Source organism: Notolabrus celidotus, chromosome 4, assembly GCF_009762535.1.
Source record: "Notolabrus celidotus isolate fNotCel1 chromosome 4, fNotCel1.pri, whole genome shotgun sequence".
Taxonomy (NCBI): domain Eukaryota; kingdom Metazoa; phylum Chordata; class Actinopteri; order Labriformes; family Labridae; genus Notolabrus; species Notolabrus celidotus.
In genome coordinates this window covers 10,156,442-10,177,715 of record NC_048275.1, presented here as the reverse complement: position 1 = coordinate 10,177,715, position 21,274 = coordinate 10,156,442, and the positions used below count along the sequence as shown (strand labels likewise).

The window sequence follows — 21,274 nt, the reverse complement described above, 5'->3', positions numbered from 1 at the left end:
GGGCAAAGGTGTCTCCAGTTAGGCCAATGTCAGCAATTACTGAAAAACACAATTACACAATTACTGTGTGCAAACATTGTGGGGAAAAAAACATATATTATATTTTAAACGACAAAATAAGTTAGTGTTTTATGATAGATAGATAGATAGATAGACAGACAGACAGACAGACAGACAGACAGACAGACAGACAGACAGACAGACAGACAGACAGACAGCTAGATAGATAGATAGATAGATAGATAGATAGATAGATAGATAGATAGATAGATAGATAGATAGATAGATAATATTAATATTTAAATATATTGAATATACTATTTTATCTTGAATAAGCTTTGATATTAATTGTTGATTTATTTGTGATTGCTTATATTGTTTGATGTGATTTTGTTTATGCTTTGGCAATATTGTTTTAACTCTCATGCCAATAAAGCTATTTGAATTTGAATTTGAATTAGATAGATAGATAGATAGATAGATAGATAGATAGATAGATAGATAGATAGGCGGAAGGAAGTGAAGAAGGATGGATGGAGGAGGCGGTGGGTGTGTCTCTGTGGATGAGTGACGTGCTTCTGGGACGCATGCCCCGTGCGCACTGCGCGTCCTGGCCTGTCAGTAGCAGGCAGATGGAAACGTAGGCAAGTGAATTTGGTGAGGTCATGTATTTTTAAGCCGCACATCGGAATAAATCATCCATAACCGGCGGCATAAACAAATAGTCCGCTGCTCCGGGACGTTTCACCGCCGATCGGATCGATCCTTTGATTTAAGGAAGGAGGTAAGATGAGGATTCGCACCTCCGCTCCTCAGACGTACTTATTGTTTGGCCGTGGGGGAGGGTCGAAGCCGCTGTGTGCATGCTGCTCCACGGACGTGCTTGTTCTGTCTGTGTATTGTGTTGTGGCCTCCCCTTTCTTGCCTTTAAATGCTCCTGTTTCATGTCGCTACACTTTGAGCCGGCCATTAATACGCAGCGTTTATACGCAGTCAGCAGCGTGTGTTGCGTACTCCCAAACAGGCCCTGTCATATCACGATATGGATGTCTGTCATTATCACTGCTACAATGTATCCCAGAGCTCTGGCCGGCTCTTCAGGGCGTTTATGTGCATGTATTAGCATGCACGGATCTTTTGTGTCTACACAGCCATTCACCTGCCAGCTAACCGGACAAGACGAGGGGAGGGAGGGGAGGAGAGGGGTGTGTGCGTGTGTGTGTGTGTGTGGAGAGGGGGGGGGTCGTGTGTCCAAGGTTAACACGCTGACATCCAATGAAAATAAATAACGTGCCGATCAATACTCCTCCTCGATCTGTGACTGCCTGGAAGGTGTAGCGAGGATTTCTGTTTCTGTGTCTTTTCACGCCCTGCTGACAGGGATGCAGGGGGAGGGAAAGGTTGTGTTAGATTTGGGGTTGGGTGCACAGCAGCATAAATGAGGATAACATGTGAAGGAAGGCAACACACCACTAAGGTAAATCATAATGAAATAGCTCATGGCTGTGTTTTCTGTTATTGTCTCGTTATGTTGGAGGGTTATGTGTGTAAATTGGGATAAAATGAGACAATATTCTAAATATAGGAATATTGTTATCCCCTTTATTCCAGTTATGGGTGTGTTGCCTGTTTTTTTGTTGGTTTATTCAGTGGTAAGTGAATTAAAATACACAACAAAACTTCACTTTGTCTTATTATTTTGTGTTAAGATGTTATATTTGGTAAATTAAAATAATCCAACAATTTGCATTGTTGTAATGTTGGGAGAAAATAGCATATAATACATACATAATGTAGTTAATATGATCAATATGTGTAGGGCTGTACTGTATTTGTATTTCATATCTGCTGTGTGTAAATTGGCATTTAAACTAAATGTGGCTCCACATTATGGGACAATATTCTCATTTAATTCTAGTTATATGTGTGTTTTAATAGTTTTGATATTGGTTTTATTCTGTTACATGGAGTTGCACCATACCATACTATTTGGAGTTATAATGTGTTGTTTTTTCCTTAAATTGCATTATTTTTAGTATGATATACAAGGTACATGATGCTCCTGTGTGCAGGTGTTAGTGCAAAGCAGCATGCATCAGCATAACATGTGACAGTATAGGTATCTTCTAAACTGGGAAGACATACAGTAGGAATGTATTCTAACTATGGGAACTACTCCAGTTTTGCATATTTGTAAGATTGAATTAGAGTTTATGTTATGAGGAGTCATGTTATAGACAAGGATGCTGCACCATATTATTTTAAAATGCAATAATACATGAGAATTACTGTTAAAGTTTTGTGCATTATCCACACATAACCTTTAATTTTCATGTTTGGCCTGGGAAGAAAAAATGTCTCAGGAAAGGATTGGATATATAGCTTTATTCATGGGGTAACAAGGTGACAGAAGGTGTTTCATCCATAAGGTTTAACATATTCAATACATTTATGGCTTATATATTCCTCCTACTTTGTCATCTTCTGCTAATAATGCAGGTAAAAAGGGACATAATCAGATGGTTTTCTCCATATGATCAGTCACTCTCATTACACTGTAAGTCTGTCATTGTGGGTCATGATATGAATTGTTAGGTTATACACAAGAAAGCTGCACCATAACATATATATCATATCATAATGTGTTACCAGGAAACAGCAGCTGTAATCATTTAAAGCTCATTGTCCTTCCACAATGCTAAAGTAGTTGTGTTGGGATATGTAGTTTGTAGTATGTAGTTTGTGTATATTTGTATTAAATGACACTGTATATGTAAAGGCCCAGCCAAGAGACTATATTTGATAATTAGAAACACAAACAAAAACATGTAACATAGGTTCATGTTCTGTGCTGGAACTATATCAGTCTCAATCAACAGAATAAATATCCGTTCTAATCCATGTAGTAATCATGTTTGGGTTATTTTTAGTGCAGTATACATTAACAAGCATGTCCAGGATGGTAATTGTCCCATAAGTAATGTCCTCGGAAGCTTCCCATTAAATCGTTAGACTGAAGCAGCTTGTTTAGAGGAAGCAGAGGTAAAGTCATGAGAAGGCAGTGCACTATGGGAATGACCCTGCCTGCTGTGTTTCTGCTCCTGCAGGACGCACCAGGCCCCTGAATGTATTACAGCTCCCTGTGTTCAAATCGAATCCAGGAGGACCAGATCTCTCGGGTGCAGCTGTAGAGTACTGATGTGGCTGCTGCATTGCTAGTAAATACTGCAGCTGACACATAACTGCATTCTAATGGTGAATAATTGATTTCAGAGGAATTTGTTGATGCAGCATCAATTCTAGTTATTACACAGCAGGGAGAGTAACATTCACACTGTGGGACTAAAAGATATCAAGCAGGTAATCAGGCAATTATTCTGTCTCTGCACTGACCTGACCTTACAACATAATGAGCCTATAGCGAAGGAGTATAACAAACAGAACTGTGCATGTAACCGTACATCGACTGCAAATCAGTCAAAGGTTGTTAACTCAGAGGAGAGTAATTGTCTTCCTGTCTGAAATACAAAAAGGAGTAACATGTCTATTTTCATGTTGTGAGGGAGGCGGACGTTACAGACGTCTTTGTGACGTTGGAGGAACAGAAGGAGAGCTGACTCATTTTATCTGGCAATTATATCCCTCATATGGACTGTGTGTCGGGGAGACTGTAAGAACGGGGAGGGTGATTACGTCGCTTACATAAGCACTGAAGAAAAGGAAAAGGAAGTTAGTGCTTTCTCCTTTTTCAGATTGGAGCTTGTTTTTGTTTGGATGAAAGATGAAACATGTTCAGGAACATCATGCCAAACAAATTGGCATCTCTGTGTTGCATCTTATCTGGGCTCGCAGCCTCCTGGTGCAACTCGACCCAGTTAACATGTGCCTGTGGAAGACCTGCCTGTAGAACTGGGCTGGGGTCCAGACACACAGGAATTAGCATCGGGTTTGGTTTTCCAATGTGACAGAGTCTCTCTGAGAGTCGTGTTTCATATGATGGAGTAGACCTTCCCCGTTGCCTGCTGTTTCTGCCACCACTGCTGATGATATCAAATCTTCCATCCTGGTGCGTTTGCTGAGTTGCTGAGATAAGGAGCTGCAGTGCTCGCCTCAAGTGTGAAATTCAGCACTGTCTTTTTTTTCTTCCTCTCTCCTAATCTGCTGTCTCCGGCGCAAGGATTTTCATTTGACTATAGATTTTTCTCCTCTCCTCGCTGCAGCTGTTTTTGTGTCGTTGTAGCTCTGAAGGAGTGTTTCTAACGGGTGCCTGTTTTTTGTTTGCACAGAGGACATTTTTGGATGCACAGAGAGCAGTGATTGAAGATTTAACCATGAACAAAAACAAGAGAGAACGGGAGTTCTACAGCCTGGATGTTGGGGATTCAACGTTCACAGTCCTAAAGCGATACCAGAATCTAAGACCCATCGGCTCAGGGGCACAGGGAATCGTCTGGTGAGTGTTTGAACCTCAGTCATGCTCGTCTACTTGGTCAGATTTGATCCGCTAAGTCCTACATTTCACCCCACATTTAATTTCATATTGCCCTAGAAATCAAAAAGTAGTTGAGAGTTAAGATTTAATACTGTTCACTTTGTATTGTTGTTTTTGCTGAGGATTATGCAGCTTTTGTGAGCATGTCTGAAATAACTCCCTCACTCTGTTCCTCAGCTCTGCTTACGACCAAATCCTTGAACGAAATGTTGCCATCAAGAAGCTGAGTCGGCCGTTTCAAAACCAAACCCATGCCAAGAGAGCATTCAGAGAGCTAGTCCTAATGAAATGTGTCAATCACAAAAATGTAAGTATGCAGAAATATATTCAGTCACATGTAAGCAGCAAGGACTGCTCTCTTTAGTGTGTATATAGATGGAATATGTTTCCTTAAAGCTGAATCTAAATGACATTGTTGTGACATGTAGATAACATTTTTCATCAACTCTTCACCCGCAGATCATCGGCCTATTAAATGTATTCACGCCACAGAAATCATTAGAAGATTTCCAAGACGTGTAAGTATCTGGATGTGAAGTGTGGATGTGTTTGTTCAGAGTGTTTGAATCAAAAAATAACTCCTTCTCTTGTGTTGGTTTAACTGCTTCTCACTATTCGTGTTCCACTCCATCAGATACTTGGTGATGGAGCTAATGGACGCCAACCTGTGCCAGGTCATTCAGATGGAGCTGGACCATGAGAGGCTGTCTTATCTGCTCTATCAGATGTTATGTGGTATCAAACACCTCCACGCCGCCGGCATCATTCACAGGGTAAGACTCGGGGTTAACGCCGGGCCACTGTCACTGAGAGGAGGTGTTAAACCTGCTGTTACTTGACACTTACACATGAGGTCAAATGGTGGACTAGCACACTATTAGATGATGAAATAAGTCCTTTACGGTCAAACAAAACCCCCGTGAGAATGTAAGGGAAGTGTTAGAGATACCTTTTAAGCCCAATAAAAAAATGGCCTGGTTTCAGGTAAATAATCATGTGACCTTCACACACAACAACAACACAGTGCTGCAGGAAAATGTAGCATTAGTCAAAGCTATTAAAGTGTCAGCAATGAGTTTTTTCCTTTACTTTTAATCTCTGAATCCATGATGTCTGTGTATCTGACATAGGCTGTACTCAACATGGATGTCTCCGTGACCTCGTACATTAGTTTCTGAAGTGGAGTTTTGAAGCCCAGCGATGGGGCGGCCATATTATCTGCTCAGTATCTGAAAGGAAAAATGTTGTTCATGAAAATAATTTGTCACATGACACCAAACAGCTACAGTGAGGTGCTAGAGGGGAGTTTAATGTTAATCAGAGCTGGCTTATGAAAGAACGTCATACAGCGCTTATGCTCTGATTTTAGTTCTATATGTTTAACCTAAGACCAGCTGTACAATATGGAAAGCAGTCATACATCAATAGCGATCATACCATTCATGGTTGGTCTTTTGCAACTGCTATTAAGTAATAAAAAGTGTGTATTCTTTATAGTTGTGCTGGATTTTGGTGTGTATTTGGTATCAGCCTGTGTGCATGATCAAAAATTAAATAAGATAAGATAAGATAAGATAGGATACTCCTTTATTCGTCCCACAACGGGGAAATTCATGGAGTTACAGCAGCAAACAAAAAGGTGTACAGTACAAGAATTTCAACAAGAATATATATAGAAAAGAAATGTTCATCAAAGACGACAGCTTGGCCATATTTCTCCTGTCAGCCACCACCTCCACAGGGTCCAGGACTGAGCTGGCCTTCTTCCCCAGTTAGTTCAGTCTGGCTCTCCTGTATCCTGTCCACCCACAGCAGGTGAAATCCTTCCAATGTGGCGTTCGTGTCCAGTGTTAGCTCTGTTAGCATGATGCTACTCTGCCAGTATTCCCTCTGGTGCTGGGTTAGCTCGTCCACCTTATCGTAGATAGATCTTACAGTCCCCATAACATAAGTGGCATCGGAACAACTCTAGGACATATTTCATATCGTGAGGGGATTTCTATTTAAAACAGTGGAATATATATCAACATGTATGTCATTATTGAGTGTCAAATCTAGGTTTTGGAACAAAATATCCTTTAAAAATGTGTGATTTTCCAACACATTCCTGGCACTAGTATTAGTTAGTACAAACCTCTGAATTCTGTGTATTGATAATTTGAACGTTTAATTCCCCATTAATGTAAATAATGAACAGGTGTAAATGGTTTGCAGGCATTTTGATTTTTATTGCATATCACCATGAAGAAAATACTCAAAACTGGTGAAAAAGAAAGCATCAGAAAGATGAAAACGTGTTTCTCAGTCTACTTAATGAATGATCAACTATTATCAACCAAGGCCCTCTGAGAGAGCATTAAATCCTCATCAAAAATGCTTCTAATCAGAATAAAGAAACATTCAATCTCATAAAGAACAAAATCAATATCCTTAAATGCCAAAGCTTGATTTATCTACAAACTGCAGACAAAATGAAACACATTTCCTAAGTAGCAAGCAGTAAGCAATTTGCACAGCAGGGAAATGTTACGTATACGACAAAGTGTCATCTTGAGAAATAGACGCAGCAGGAGGGGGAACCTGTAGGCTATCAGATGGACTCCCGTCAAGATGGATGATGTCTTTTGTCACGAGTTTGTCATCATATAAACAATCTCACAGCAACATCCAACAGAGCTATGAATAATGCAGCATTTGAGTAATACTGGAGGTGAAGATGTAATGCAGGGTTTATTTTCTTCATCTATCTTCTCTTACTTGAATCAGCACATTATTTGTTTCTGCATTCAAACCTGTGCATCAGCATGCTCTTATCTACAAAGTCATTGCTGTTTTTAGACAAAATTAACATAAAATAATCACATTTTGTTGTTTGTTCCCCGTTAGGACCTCAAGCCCAGTAACATAGTTGTGAAGTCAGACTGCACATTGAAGATTTTGGACTTCGGCTTGGCTCGAACGGCTGCCACAGGCCTCCTAATGACACCATATGTAGTTACACGCTACTACAGGGCGCCAGAGGTGATCCTGGGGATGGGCTACCAAGCCAATGGTCAGTCATTATCTTTGCACTATGAAAAATATGTAGTAATATTACAATGTATAATGTTATTTAACCTTTTCAAAACACTTCAACTTAATTGCATGGACCTGGACATTAATCTAGCTAACGCTGTGTAAGCTGCATGCTGCTGCTGAACATAATGGGGATGTTATTCTAAGATTGCTAACTAACTGGCCTCTTCCGTAACTAACCTGACGTTGTACCTTCCTCTCACCTCTTACCCGCTTTGTTTACCGTGTTCCACTTTACCAGTGGACATATGGTCTGTGGGCTGCATACTGGCGGAGATGGTTCGCCATAAAATCCTCTTCCCAGGGAGGGACTGTATCCTTGGGTCTTTTACATACCTGTACGCACTTTTCATTTTAACAATCTTTGCAAAGGGCATTTTGCTGTGCAGGCTGTCACATCTTTCCCTTGTCATTTCTTGGCTTATAAAACATTATTTGTTCCAGCGTAATAATCACCATATTCACACTGCAGTAATCTACCTCTAATGTAATGATCAGGGTGGGAAGCTAATGTGCTTATGTTATAATGTCACCACTTCAGGATAAGTGATCAGCAGAAAGCTGGGAGGGAAATCCAGACAGAGATCAGATCATATTGGAAAATAAAGAACTTATTTGATAACTTGCTAGCTTCCTTTTAATAACAGCTAAGGCAAGCCACTCAAAGATAATATTACACTAGCTAGTAAGCATGGTTATGTAATGTTTCAAACTAATATGTTGGCTTGAAATTTAAGTCTCTTCTATTTTGTCTTTTAAAACTAACAAACTCTAGCATCTAGCAATTTCTAGCTAGCAGTCACAGTTTTAAGAAAGCTGTTATGTTAGCCGTTGTTAACCAAAGCTAATGTGTTAAGTTAAGTTAAGTTTAAGTTAATGCACATTAAAAAGAATGAATATTGTTAAGTAATTCAATATTTTTAATGCGTTATTTAAGAAAGTGTATATTAGATATAATATTAAAGTATTCAAGCATTTTTCAGATTACATTTTTATAATTCTAGCCTACAGCTAAAAAGAAAACATATTTCAATAAATAAAATAATATTTAATTTCCAGTTGCTTGACTAATTTCAAGTAATAACTAAAAAAATATTTTTGAATAGTATTTTTTATATTTTTTAGAAACATTTAATAATTAAGTATGCTCTAAACAAATGCAAACATGAACAGAAATGTTCATTAACTTATTAGTCTCTGATCAATCTGGAAGCAGTTAACAGATAGCCATCGTCAGACACCTCATGTAAGAGCCACAATGTTTTAATCTAAGTAATTTAAATATGATTCTAAATTATAGTGTATCATTTTTTGTCATTGTATGAGACATAAGTAATATCTGAAGTGGCAAAATAAAACAAAAAACAAATGCATCTATAGTGAATAAAGATGGCCTGTGCCCTCTTTGATTGGCTAAACAGTGTCACATGATGTACACAGTTGGTGGTAGAGTGAAGCAGAGACATGAACCAGGCACAGGAGCACAGTTTTTCTACCACGTGACACTTTGTAATTTGAACTTTTTTCATCAGACGTTTTCAAACTGAATTACACCTCCTGTCATTTATGTCAGACTGGAGTTACTCTGCCTGCAGCTTGTTGTTGCTTTTTGACATCCAGAGGTAATACCGCTTCACCCCAAATCTATAAGACTAACAACCTGGAACACAACTGAACAACATTCTAACAGTATTTAAGCTTCCCACCCTGATGTCAGATAAAAAGGTTGCCCTGTGAGTATAGTCATTGAGCATTGTAAAAAAAAAAAAAAAAAAGTTGTGCAACATTGAAGCTTTTTGGCAGTCATGGGCTGTAGATGTTCATCAACATGTCAGTATTCATTGAATCTGCTCACCACTGCATCTCTCTCTCTCTCTCTCTCTCTCTCTCTCTCTCTCTCTCCCTCTCTCTCTCTCTCTATCTGGCTGATGCTGCACGTTCTCCATTTTCATCCCCACACATCATCAACCTGCTGCCATGCTGTCTGCATTCCTCTCACTTGTTTTGTGCTTATTTGTTTTTTTTTCACCATTTTGTTTGCATGTCCACCTCCCTGTCATCTAAACGTCCACCTCCAGTGGATGTATGGTCAGTGGGCTGCATTGTGGCCGAGATGATCAGGGGAAGTGTGTTGTTCCCCGGCACTGATCGTATCCTTCCCCGTCATTGATTGATCACTGTGTCATCACTTCATTCTGTGTGAAGAGATCCAACACCATCCCGAGAGTTTCCCTGCGTCACTTTGCCATCCATTTTCCAATTTTCCACATGGCCAACATGACCTCAATCATTGCTCTGCTACACCCACCTGTTGTAAGAACTTCAGTATAAAATAGTTTTGTTTGGTGCCAGCGTATTAGCTCTCTTCAAATTTTCCAGATGCTGCCATGTAACTACTGCTATAAATAATTACAGGTTTAATTGGGGTTGTTTGTAACAGATGAAGATAAGAAACGTAATGACTTTGAATTGGTCGGGGATACTGCTTGGTTTACCAAAAAACAAAAAATGCTACAGACAAATTTGCAAGATGTTTCCAGTCAGACAGCTTTAGTTTAGGATGCTGAAATAACTCAATTTACATTCCAGGTTGTCACATTGAAACATGTATAAAACTATATAAGAGGGATGAATACAAGGCACTGAACCTAGCTGCAAGCAGAAGCAGTGAGTGGCTGCATCTAAGTAGAAAAAATATTATGTACACTGCAAAAACTCAAATTGCAAATTGAAATTGAATAGTTTCTTGAAAAAGATTTAATATTCATATCTGGACAGTTATCACAGACAGTTTTGTTGTTGCATTGGCAGATATTTTTTTTACTAAAAGCAATTCGGGTCTCATTTTTTTAGGGGTTGTACTATTTTCTGCCTAGGCTGATTTTTGGAGCTGATATTTGGCATTAGGCTGATCATCTGTATCAGCGTTTTATTTTGCCAATCCCCAATAAAATTAATTAACTAAAATGTGTGCTACACTCGGCTTCACTGCTGGCATTTAAACAAAGTCTTTTTCTGAGTTTGTTATATTCTAAATTCTACATTTTGACAGAAAGTTTAGATTTTTTTGTAAATGTATTTCTGTTCCAAATCTTAGGTTATCAGCCCCATGAACCACTTATAATCAGTATCCATATCAGCCCTGAAAAAATAATATTGGTCGACCCTATTTCTTGAAATTAGATTTTTCCTTGACTCATCAGGTCAATGTGACTTCTATTGACTGTAAGGAGATATTTGGCGTGAAGTTAAACAAACATGCTTGGTAAGATTTGAGTTTTTGCAGTGTACTTACATGTGTATATACAGTAGAACTGTGGATGTGTGTACCTTAAAGAAAGCTATGTGTCACTCTGACCTAATGGTGCATAGTGTGTTTGTGTTCAATAGTGTGTGTGGCCTGTTTTCCTTAACATTAACTCCTCAGACATTGACCAGTGGAACAAGGTAATTGAGCAGCTAGGTACTCCATCTCAGGACTTTCTAATGAAGCTGAACCAGTCAGTAAGAACATACGTAGAAAACAGGCCACGCTACGCAGGATACAGCTTTGAGAAACTCTTCCCAGACGTGCTGTTTCCTGCCGACTCTGACCACAGCAAACTTAAAGGTAGTGTTTGTCTCTGTGTTTTAATATCACAACCATAAATCACATTGAGTTCTTTTATCAAAACTAAATTGCAGACCTATGATTGATAGCACAGCAGCATCTTATCTATATTTTGTGTCCCCTCAGCGAGCCAAGCCAGAGATCTATTATCCAAGATGTTAGTGATTGATGCCTCCAAGCGCATCTCTGTGGACGAGGCCCTGCAACACCCCTATATCAATGTTTGGTATGACCCAGCTGAGGTAGAAGCGGTAAGTGACTGCTGACAGGAACACATGATCCTTAAACGGGTCACCTGAAACTTTAATTACTCAAGTTAAAGTGGAAAGTTGGCAACACTGATATAGCACATATGCGCCATTTACACCTTTTTCTCTTCCTCAGCCTCCTCCGAAGATCCTGGAGAAACAGCTGGATGAGAGGGAGCACACCGTGGACGAGTGGAAAGGTTAGAGAGCGTCATGATTCTTATGAGTTACCCTTCGGCTCCTGAGGTCATCACAATGCCAGGATATATTTATTCATAGGTTTCCTTAAACTTCCCCTGAGGAGTTTTTTTTTTAGCTTGTTTTGAAACAGACAGAATTTAATACTGATATTAGTCAAATTATTCTGCTGAAAAAAAACAAAAGTTTTTTAATAAAACACATGAACAGGACAAGATCAGCTAAAAGATAACCTGTCCGGCTTTGTCCACAGGGGGCGCCAACTAGTGTTAAGGTGGTACGTAGTGGTATGAAGTAGCTTTGACATTAGCAGTAATAACTTTTTTACCAAATTGAAATGATGGCAATTGTAATGTGGCGTCTCATTTTGGAAAGGAGACTTAAATACTGTCCTGAGGTCTTACTGCTGTGTTCATTTTTTAATAAATAGTTCATATAATTATTGAAAATCTGACAAATTGTCATTACTTCACATTTTTCTGAGTGACCAGTAGTTGAAAATACAATGAATAGTGTGAACCTGAAGGAAAATAGACTACTTGAAAATGAAATCAGATGTTTGGAGATCTGTTAGCTTACGTTTGTTAATAGCTATCACTAGCTTCTAACCGCTTCCTAGCTAACATCACTGTTTGCTAGTCTTACACAATATGGTGGGAGAAGTATGAATTCATTTTGAAATATCAAGACTTCTTTTGGGGACATTTATTTCAGAATGAAAGTATGACATGGGACATTTTTGTATCAAGTTACAATACTGTCAAAAAGCTAGCTTCAAAGTAAGCAAGTAATTGGTTAAATGCTAATATTCTGAGGTGGTAGCTAATGTAATCAGGATGTATGTATTTTCCACTATGTGTTGTCTTTTCTTTTTTTGGTGTTTTTAAGCCTGAACCCAGAATTATAAAAAACAAAAGTTTACACTGAATGTGAAGTCACAGAAACATTGTCACTTGTGAACCTGAAGGAAAAAAGACTACTCGAAAATTAAATAAGATGTTTGGAGATCTGTTAGCTTACGTTTGTTAATAGCTATCACTAGCTTCTAACCGCTTCCTAGCTAACATGACTGTTTGCTAGTCTTACACATTTTTGTATCAAGTTACAATACTGTCAAAAAGCTAGCTTCAAAGTAAGCAAGTAATTGGTTAAATGCTAATATTTCTGAGGTGGTAGCTAATGTAATCTAACCGCTTCCTAGCTAACATCACTGTTTGCTGGTCTTACACAATATGGCGGGAGAATTATGAATTCATTTTGAAATATCAAGACTTCTTTTGGGGACATTTATTTCAGAATGAAAGTATGACATGGGACATTTTTGTATCAAGTTACAATACTGTCAAAAAGCTAGCTTCAAAGTAAGCAAAGAATTGGTTGAATGTTAGCGTTTTTCTGAGGTGGTAGCTAACGTTATCAGGATGTTATCCCTCTGTTTTTTCACTATAAGTTGTCTTTTCTTTTATTTGTGTTTTTAAGCCTAAACCCAGAATGATATAAAAACAAAAGTCTACACTGATTGTGAAATCACAGAAACAGTGCCACTTGTGAATATGAACATTTAAGTCTAACTGAATAAACTCAAAAAATCTGTTTATTCAAACTCTGTGTGCACAACACAAAAGAAAAACTCCCACGTTTATAATTAGTCCGTCAGAGGTGATATGATTATTCATTATTTATGGAAAGCAAAAAATAGATGGTGTTGTAATCTGGTGTAACAGCCAGCTTATGTTTAGACGTTCGATCATTTGGTCACAGAAATTGTTGCCGAAGCAGCTTAGTATCTCCACTGAAGTTGCCAGAGCATGTGTTGCATAACATGAATCCCCCTTTAAAGGTTCTCAGTGAGTGTTTTCCACTCAGGGGAACCTGAGTCTGTGGAGCATGGGAGGGCTTCAGATTGTGAGTAAATATCACTTTCAGTTGCGCAGCAGGATGAGCTCACCCTAACCCCTGCCAGGTGATAATGACCCCTCACTCATTTTTGAGAGGGGTCACACCGGCATAGCATGTCCAAATTAGAAACATGATGCTGTGTGGACTTTACAGTATGCAAAACACTCTGACTGTACATAAACTGTCTCCCCCAACCCACTTAACCTTTCTCTGTTCTTACATTTGTAGATCTTATCTATAAAGAAGTGAGTGAATGGGAGGAGTGGAAAAAAAATGGAGTGATAAGAGGCCAGCCACCTCCTTTAGGTGAGTAATCATTATAATTTAAGAAGATTACAAGAGCAGGGGGGATGATGAATAACTCTGAATCATGACTATTTTTGTTTTGTTAGAGATAAATAATTGAATCAAAGAACTGATATTATATATTATCCTGAAAGTGTTGCTACACAACGAGAGGTTCTGACTCCCACTCTGTTTGTGCGGGTGAATCCAGCTAAGATGCTTATACAGTTTATTTTTAATGATGTTCTGCAAACATGACCAGTAAAACCATATTTGGTTATTTGAAGGTTCAACCCAGACTTGATCATGGTTGATGGTGGAGTTTGTTTAGAAGTTAAACTTGTTATACTTTCTCAGTAACATATAACCATTGTTTTAACAGCATTTCAGTATTCGTATATATAGTTTAAGTTTAAAGTCCAAAATCAGACATTCTTTGTATCACTATGTTACCTTTTTTGAGAAAGCCAGAATTATGATGTATTTTTTAAGAATAAACTTGTTATATTTCAGGATTTTTAACATTTTGAGAGCAGATTTTAATATATTTTGAAAGTTATGGGTCACTATTTACTATAGCAATGTCTAGAAGAAACAAACTCAACTTGCAGATTAAGATTAGTAGCTCTGGACTAGTTGTAGGATGGTGAAAATAAGACAAGGACCAATGGTATCTCTATGTATGCTCCTAGGAAAATTAGATTTGCATTGATCAAGTCTACCTGATTAAATCCTAATAAAAATGTATTACAAGTAGTGACTGTCTTTGCCAGGATTCCACTGAAAATATATTTTTTATCTCAACAGGACCAACATGGTTAAATAAAGGTTAAAAATATATATTTCTCAGAACTGTATTAATTTGGTCTCATAAGGCTTTTTCTTGAATTACATGACTGAGACTTGTATTACAGACTTAATTCTCACATGTTTATGAACAATGTTGTAATCATGGGCCCATGAAATGATACAAAAGCACTTTATATTGCATTTTGAGTGGTATAAAAGATGTTATATAAATAAATCTTGACTGATTGAAGCTTGAAGGCACTGTCACCCTGTAAATACCATGCATGACTTGTCAGATAGTGACACTCTGCTGTGTATTTCAATGAAACCTATTCGTTGACGTGTGTTTTTCGCAGCACAGGTGCAGCAGTGATCGACAGCCCCCCTCAGCCAACGTCCTCCTCCTCGTCTTCAGCCAACGATGTCTCGTCCATGTCCACAGAGCCCACTGACCCGAGCAGTGACCCCACCATGACTTCAGAAACAGACAGCAGCTTGGACAGCCACACTTCTCTGGGTGCGCTGGCCTGCTGCAGATAACGCACATATTTCAATACATATAAACACACACACACTTACACACACAAAAAACAAACCGGTCCCCATCTGTGTGTGTGATGGGAGACGGTTTAGGCCAATGGAACTTCTCATGCTAGTTTGTAGATTAAGCTTTTAATGTACAGTTTGTTTTTACCCCCCCCTTCCCCTTACACTGCTGTAAATGATTGTGGTTTAAATTGTATCATTATTACTGTATTTTTGCTGCGAAGAATCAGAGTATGTTTTGATGTGAAGCTGTGATGTATGTTTTGAAAGAAGGATTTGAGTGAACTTTTACACAGTGCTGTTTTTAGCTGCTGCTACACAGTAGGAAACCACACTGTTAGCACTGCAACATTACGTTGAGTATATTTTTGAATTTTGAATTTGTTGTATTTTTAGGGACATCTGAATGACACCAATTTAACAATAGACTATAACACATTTCATCTTGGATCCAAATGCAAATGGATGGCTTTATTTTCATATTGTTCCTCATCTTTCTTGTAGAAAGTGTCCCCTTGGTGTATCCAAGAAATTTCTTAGTATTATGTCACCTCTGATTGTGTGCATCCTGACAAGCAGTCGAATGGTCTATAACAACCCTGACACTGAATTTCTTATTTTCTACTATAGCATACTGTAAACTGACTGTATTTCACTTTTTTTATTTACTAGATGTAATTTGTAGGTGATGGTTTGTTGGATGAGGAAGAACAGGGTGAATGTAAGTGACTACAAATGTGGCTAAGTGAGGAGCCAATGATTGCCGTTAGCGCTGTAACATGTTAATGTAGGCCACACCACTGGCTATATTGAGTGCTGTATTTGGGGGCTGTCACCAGAGACTAAAGCTGCGTTTCCACAGAAAGTAACGAGAACTCTTAGTCCTGCTTTTCAAGGGATTAAAAAGTTCCTCTGACAAAATACTGTTTGTGTTTCTACCAAGGTCAAAACCCCTGATGAATAGGCAAATTAAACTGCTGATGAGTGAATGATTATTCTTAAAAAAAGGACATAGTCTAACCCATTAGTTTCTAGAGAGAAGTTATAAAGCGGAACGATGGTGGTGGCCATGTAAGAACTGCTGACTCAACTTAACTTTCAGTCAACCTAAAGAGGACAAGTGTGGAGTCAAGGCAGGTTTCTAGCAACTGCCTGTCAATCAGTATAGCCACGACCCTAATTATGCCTAAATTTGCAAAACTCTCAGCCCTTATATCTTCAAAACAGAAGACTTGGGCTATAGAGGACAAAACTGCTCTCTACCAGGCTGTACAAATGTGGCTTTTTTAGCCAGTCTCAAGTGGACACTTGAGGAACTGCAGCTCTGCACCTCTGCATTGGCTTCAAGACTGGAGGTTGCTGTTTGGTATTTAACAGATCAAAATGTTGGCACTTAAAGTTCTTGCACTTACAGGAAGTACTACCCACAAGTAGGAACCTTTTGAAATAGGTGGGTAAAATAAAATCCCTGAGACTTTGTTTAGACTCTTCTCCTTGTGGTGGAAACCCACATAGTAACTCCTAGCAGGAACTTTGTCCCAAGTCCCTGGTCAAAGTTCCTGTGGTGGAAATGCAGCTTCAGTCTAAAAAAAGTCACTTTACCCTTTCAGCAGGTTCTTTCAGACATTATTCACAACTGTCTGATATTTAAGATATTTAATTTAAGTGCCCTTACTCAGTTCAATGATTTTCAGCCCTCTCTGTGGCAGATGCCCCTCACTTCTGCGGTGCGTCTTTCTGAGTTCTACCTCACACATGCACACGTTTTTTGACGATACAGTATGTATATCATGGCACACATCATTCAAAAAAATGCGAAAAAAACTCCAGTTATTTTCTGTATTTCTAATTTATTTATTTATTTCAAGCTAGGAGGCGTCTATTGTATGTAATGTACATTTCATTCAGAAGTACTATTTATATGCAGTTTGTTTCTTTTCTGTTTGTTTTCTGTGCAATATAATTCTTAGATTAGTATAGCCAGTGACTGATCTGTACATTTAACTGTAGATGTTTGTATATTTTCTGAGAGTCAGGAAAAGGCATTTGCTACCTGCAACGATAACCTTTGGATGTATTTGATGGCTCAAATTCCCAACCTGTCCCTTTGCCCTTTTTCATGGTTGGGCACTATAGGCAGTAACCTCCCCTCCCCCTTAGCATCAGCTCCCACAATGCACTTTGGGGATTGTGACGCATGTCCTGAACCCTATCAGGGCCACATCTCAAATCAATGTTGTGGCCTCCTCTTGTGTTTTTCCTCTCCTCCATCTCTCTAAAACAGAAGAGATAGATTAGACTACGCATGAGTTTTTTTTTCTGAGAAAATCTGGTTTTAGTGCAGGTACATTTAGAGGAAACAAAAAGGAAAGCCATTCAGCACTTCTGAGATGATGCTGCAGTCTTCTGATGGTTTGGACGATCACTGACAGCACAGAGTTAACCTGTTGTGGTGTGATTTGTTAAGGCCAGTTGTGTAAATTTTAGCCTTTGGGTCTGAAATTGCCTCACTAACAGACTAATTATATACATCAGAAATGGAAACTGTCTACCTTCAACTCCAGCAAATAAAAGAGTTGAATTTTAATGTCTCACATCGTTGTTTCTTTGTCTACAACATTTCTTTTCACAACACCAGTTCTAAGGGGAATGAACAGGATGTTTGGTACATCGATACCTCATACATACACTGTGCCTTGTATAAGTATTCAACCTCCTCAATATACAATGTTTAACCTGGAATTCAAGCAGACTTATTTTGGCTCTTTACCATTTGTCTAACAATCAAAGCCATCTTGAAGGCAATTAGTTGAACCTGATCTTATTAATGTCACAGAGGAGCATTTCATACTTTAGAATATCAACGTTATGGACTAATTTCGATCCATTTCATACAACCCCAATAAAATGCATTTTACTTTGCATTTGAAACGTAAACATAAGGCAAAGTTGAATGAGTGTGAATACATATGCAAGGCACTGTATATTCAGCTTTTCTGCTCTGTCAAAGAGCAACCTAGTCAATAAATAATCAGCTACATGATCTATGGTGCATGATAGTATTAGAGGAATGGTAAATTGAGGGGTGTTTGGTCCAGAGGAGCTCTTGTTTGGCACCGGCACTGCTCAGTGTAGGCACAAGACGGCTGTACTTAGAGGACACGGTGGTAAGTTGGACTGCACTAGAGGTATTTGGTCTTCAAAGCTTTGGGGCTGGCTGGTCTTCCCAGTAATCAAGCTCCTCCTCTTCCTCCCCTAATGGACCAGATGAAGGCAGGTTGGTTTGGGCTAGTTGGTCCTTGCTGCTCCTGTGGTCAGATCCCCGAGGGTTTTGAAGAACTCTTCCATCTCTCGCTGGAGGAGAATGTTTCGGTTCTCTGCATCTTGATGCGCTCGCTCCGAGTTCCTGAGCCGGATCTCCAGCATTTGAAACTTCTTCTTCTCTTGGTCCAGTTCCTCCTCAAGGCGGTTTACCTGGGACTGGTACTTGGAGCAGGACTCCTCCAACCTAACAGAAGAGAGGAAAAAAAGTTATAAATAACTGATCTGTTTTTTTATTTTCCTTATTTATTTATTTTTACAGGAAATGACTCATTCTTACTTGCGGATGCAGGTTTCATAGCTCGTCCTCTGCCTCTTCAGCTCTTGCTTGAGCTGGGTTAGCTTGTTGGTGAGACCTTCATTTGTTCCTGGGAGATCATCCTCAGTACCACTTGCACTGTGATCCAGAGTACTCGAACTGTCCCTCACCTCTGTGGGTTTTTCTTGACCCTGTCCTGATTTTACCGCCTTATCACTCGCCTCAGGCTCAGCCAACGAAATCTCAAAGGACGTCCAGATGGGGGAGGTGTCAGCAGGCAGGCTCAGACTGGAGGGGGCGACGTTGTCATAGGCAGACAGTCTGTGGGATTGGAGGATGGCTCTGTGAGCCAGCGATGTCTGAGGGGAGTCCTCATCAGAGTCTCTCGGTGAGTCCTTAAGTGAGAGAGTAGTCTCTTTAAGAGAGAGGGTGGAGTCCTTAAGAGACAGAGTCGAGTCTTTTAGTCTTTCTCCTGATGAGGTGGTGCGCCTGTGAGCTCGGAGGGATGACAAGCCATTAATTAGCCAGTGGCCCCCACCAGCTGCAGACACATCTCCTGCTGAACCCCCAATTTTCCCCCTTGGCCCTGTAGATGCTGCACCGCCCTTGAAGGAGGTCCTCCAGGAGGGCAGGGCTTTAGACTGCTTACTGGGGCTAACAGCTAAATCACTTCCACCTTTCCCTTCACTTTTGCTATCCTCTTTCCCGTCCACTTCCTCCTCTGTCTTACTTTTACCCTTCACTTCAGTCTGACAATCCTCAACCTTCTCTGATGTTGTAACGGGACTCGGTGCAGTTGGTTTAGTGTCTGTAGAAGGTGTGGGCGTGGTAGAAGGTGTGGGCGTTTGGGCTTTGTCCTGGGAGGGTTTGGAGCCTGTGCCTGAGGAGGGTGGGGCGTTGGTGTCCTCTTGGGAGACCCATTCCACTTTGCACCGCTGGAGCGCAGTCTGCTGCAGTGAGGGAGCCTTGGTTGCTGTTTCAGCCTCCTCTTGTTGGTACAGCTGGGTGTGTTCACTGATCAGCACAGTCATCAGATGCTGTACCTGAGTACTTCCTGTTTATAGGAAAAGCATGCACATAATTATAAATTTACTGGATTTGTAACAAGTTAATGTAAGCCCTACCACTGAGTACAATGAGTGCTGTATTTGAGGATGTCACCAGAGACTAAAGCTGCGTTTCCACCAAAAGTACCCAGGACTTTGAGTACTTTTCAAGGAATCAGTGATGTCTGTGTTTGAACCAAGGATTAAAGGCCAGAAAATTTAGACAAAGCAGTCTGCAGACATGTGAAAGAATATTCTGAATGCTGAGAGTACTCCACCAATCAGAAATGTTTGCGCCATTTACAACCTTGTGTTCCTGCATTTGGAAAAGTACTACCCTTTCACAAAACAAAACTTTGGAGGGGTAAAATAAAGTCTTCAAGACTTGAGTCAGAGCCTGGGACCTGGAATTCATGTCATTGTATGGACTGACAGATTTGAAACCAAGTTTAAAAGCATTGTTTCCACTAAAACTACTGAGGAACTAAGGAGTTTCTTTACATAGGACTTAAAGGTACCCTTTGTTGTCTGCGTTTCTACAGAGATTTAAAGACCAATGAACACCTGGACTTTCAAACTACTTGCTGCTTTACCTGTTTTCTGAAAGCTACAAGGATTTGATCAATAAAAACTTAAATCCTGTATGGCCCACCCAAAAGTTCCTGTACTTAAAGAAAATGCTTATTATGGGGAAAGGACCTTCTTGTGGGTACAATTAAGTTTCTGAGATTGTATTTAGACCCTTGTCCCTGAGATGGAAATTCACTGAGAACCTCCAACAGTTCCTGGTCCCTATAGGGAAAGTTCTTTCAGTTTGTGTCACAACATTGGCTGCAAATACACAGATATTGACATCATCACCCACCCTCCATCATGGTGACTGGGTCCTCCACTCTGGGCCGAAGGATATTGGGTCCAAACACGGTGGCCAGATTCTGAACGCTCATCTTATTCTCATTTGAGTGCGACTGAACCTCATCCAGAAACCTGGGCAGACAGAACCAAGAGGAGAACTTATTATCACACGTTCATTCAGGAGCGTTGACTGCAGCTGAAAAATGTGAAAAGAAAAAATCAAGCTAATGGAAATGAGGGCTGAGTCATGATTCTGGCTGGTGTGTGGGCTCAGCTGATGATATTTATATCAATGCAGACTTCAGTGAGAGACAAGTCAGCAGTTATTCACACTCAGTCAGTCAATGTGATGTCACTTCCTCTGATGAGGATGTGGGAGTAATGAATCTTATTTGCTTTGTATAACAGAGTGTCAAATCATCACTCATCAGTGACTAGGCAGTAACAACAATACTGACAACAATAAGTCAGATCAGTGAGTTTAAGAACTTCTGATGTATGACGTAGACAACACGACAGCGCTCACTCACCTGCAGATGTATTTGAGGAGGTTATAGTTGACCTGAGGAAGGGATTTCACCTGTTTGCAAAGCTCTGAGATACCCTTAAACAAAAGAGAAGACATTTTATTCTGAGTCAAGGGTTTGAAAA

At 39.6% G+C, this 21,274-nt stretch overlaps 2 protein-coding genes across 6 annotated transcripts in view; one reads left to right on the top strand and one right to left on the bottom strand.

Annotated features, from left to right (window-relative positions):
* Nucleotides 1-540: 540 nt before the first annotated feature.
* On the top strand, nt 541-17,733 carry mapk8a (mitogen-activated protein kinase 8a). 5 transcript variants are annotated; one of them, XM_034681507.1, is made up of 12 exons: nt 541-644; nt 4,287-4,453; nt 4,670-4,799; nt 4,952-5,010; nt 5,127-5,265; nt 7,379-7,544; nt 9,646-9,717; nt 10,995-11,177; nt 11,304-11,428; nt 11,562-11,625; nt 13,751-13,828; nt 14,958-17,733. In XM_034681507.1, exons 2-12 carry the CDS (start codon nt 4,332-4,334, stop codon nt 15,134-15,136), a joined length of 1,317 nt encoding a protein of 438 aa, XP_034537398.1. In that variant the 5' UTR covers nt 541-644; nt 4,287-4,331; the 3' UTR covers nt 15,137-17,733. The 5 variants fall into 5 exon arrangements, with proteins under 5 accessions (XP_034537398.1, XP_034537399.1, XP_034537401.1 ...); XM_034681508.1 differs by lacking the exon at nt 9,646-9,717 and adding an exon at nt 7,809-7,880 and having other exon boundaries at nt 583-784; XM_034681510.1 differs by lacking the exon at nt 9,646-9,717 and adding an exon at nt 7,809-7,880 and having other exon boundaries at nt 583-784; nt 14,953-17,733.
* Nucleotides 15,537-21,274, bottom strand: part of arhgap22 (Rho GTPase activating protein 22) — a 24,720-nt gene continuing 18,982 nt past the window's right edge. Inside the window, exons 8-11 of the mRNA XM_034681505.1 lie at nt 21,154-21,227; nt 20,634-20,755; nt 18,744-19,776; nt 15,537-18,650 (exon numbers count right to left, since the gene is read on the bottom strand). Of these exons, the coding sequence (XP_034537396.1) occupies nt 18,431-18,650; nt 18,744-19,776; nt 20,634-20,755; nt 21,154-21,227 (1,449 nt within the window). The 3' untranslated portion in view covers nt 15,537-18,430. The remainder of the gene's footprint in view (nt 18,651-18,743; nt 19,777-20,633; nt 20,756-21,153; nt 21,228-21,274) is intronic.

What these genes read in the sequence shown, in the direction of transcription:
- mapk8a (XM_034681507.1), top strand. Translation starts at nt 4,332, where the DNA reads ATGAACAAAAACAAGAGAGAACGGGAGTTCTACAGCCTGGATGTTGGG. An exon ending in GATGGGCTACCAAGCCAATG is followed by an intron (nt 7,545 to 9,645) that starts GTCAGTCATTAT and finishes GTCCACCTCCAG; the next exon opens with TGGATGTATGGTCAGTGGGC. An exon ending in TGACCACAGCAAACTTAAAG is followed by an intron (nt 11,178 to 11,303) that starts GTAGTGTTTGTC and finishes GTGTCCCCTCAG; the next exon opens with CGAGCCAAGCCAGAGATCTA.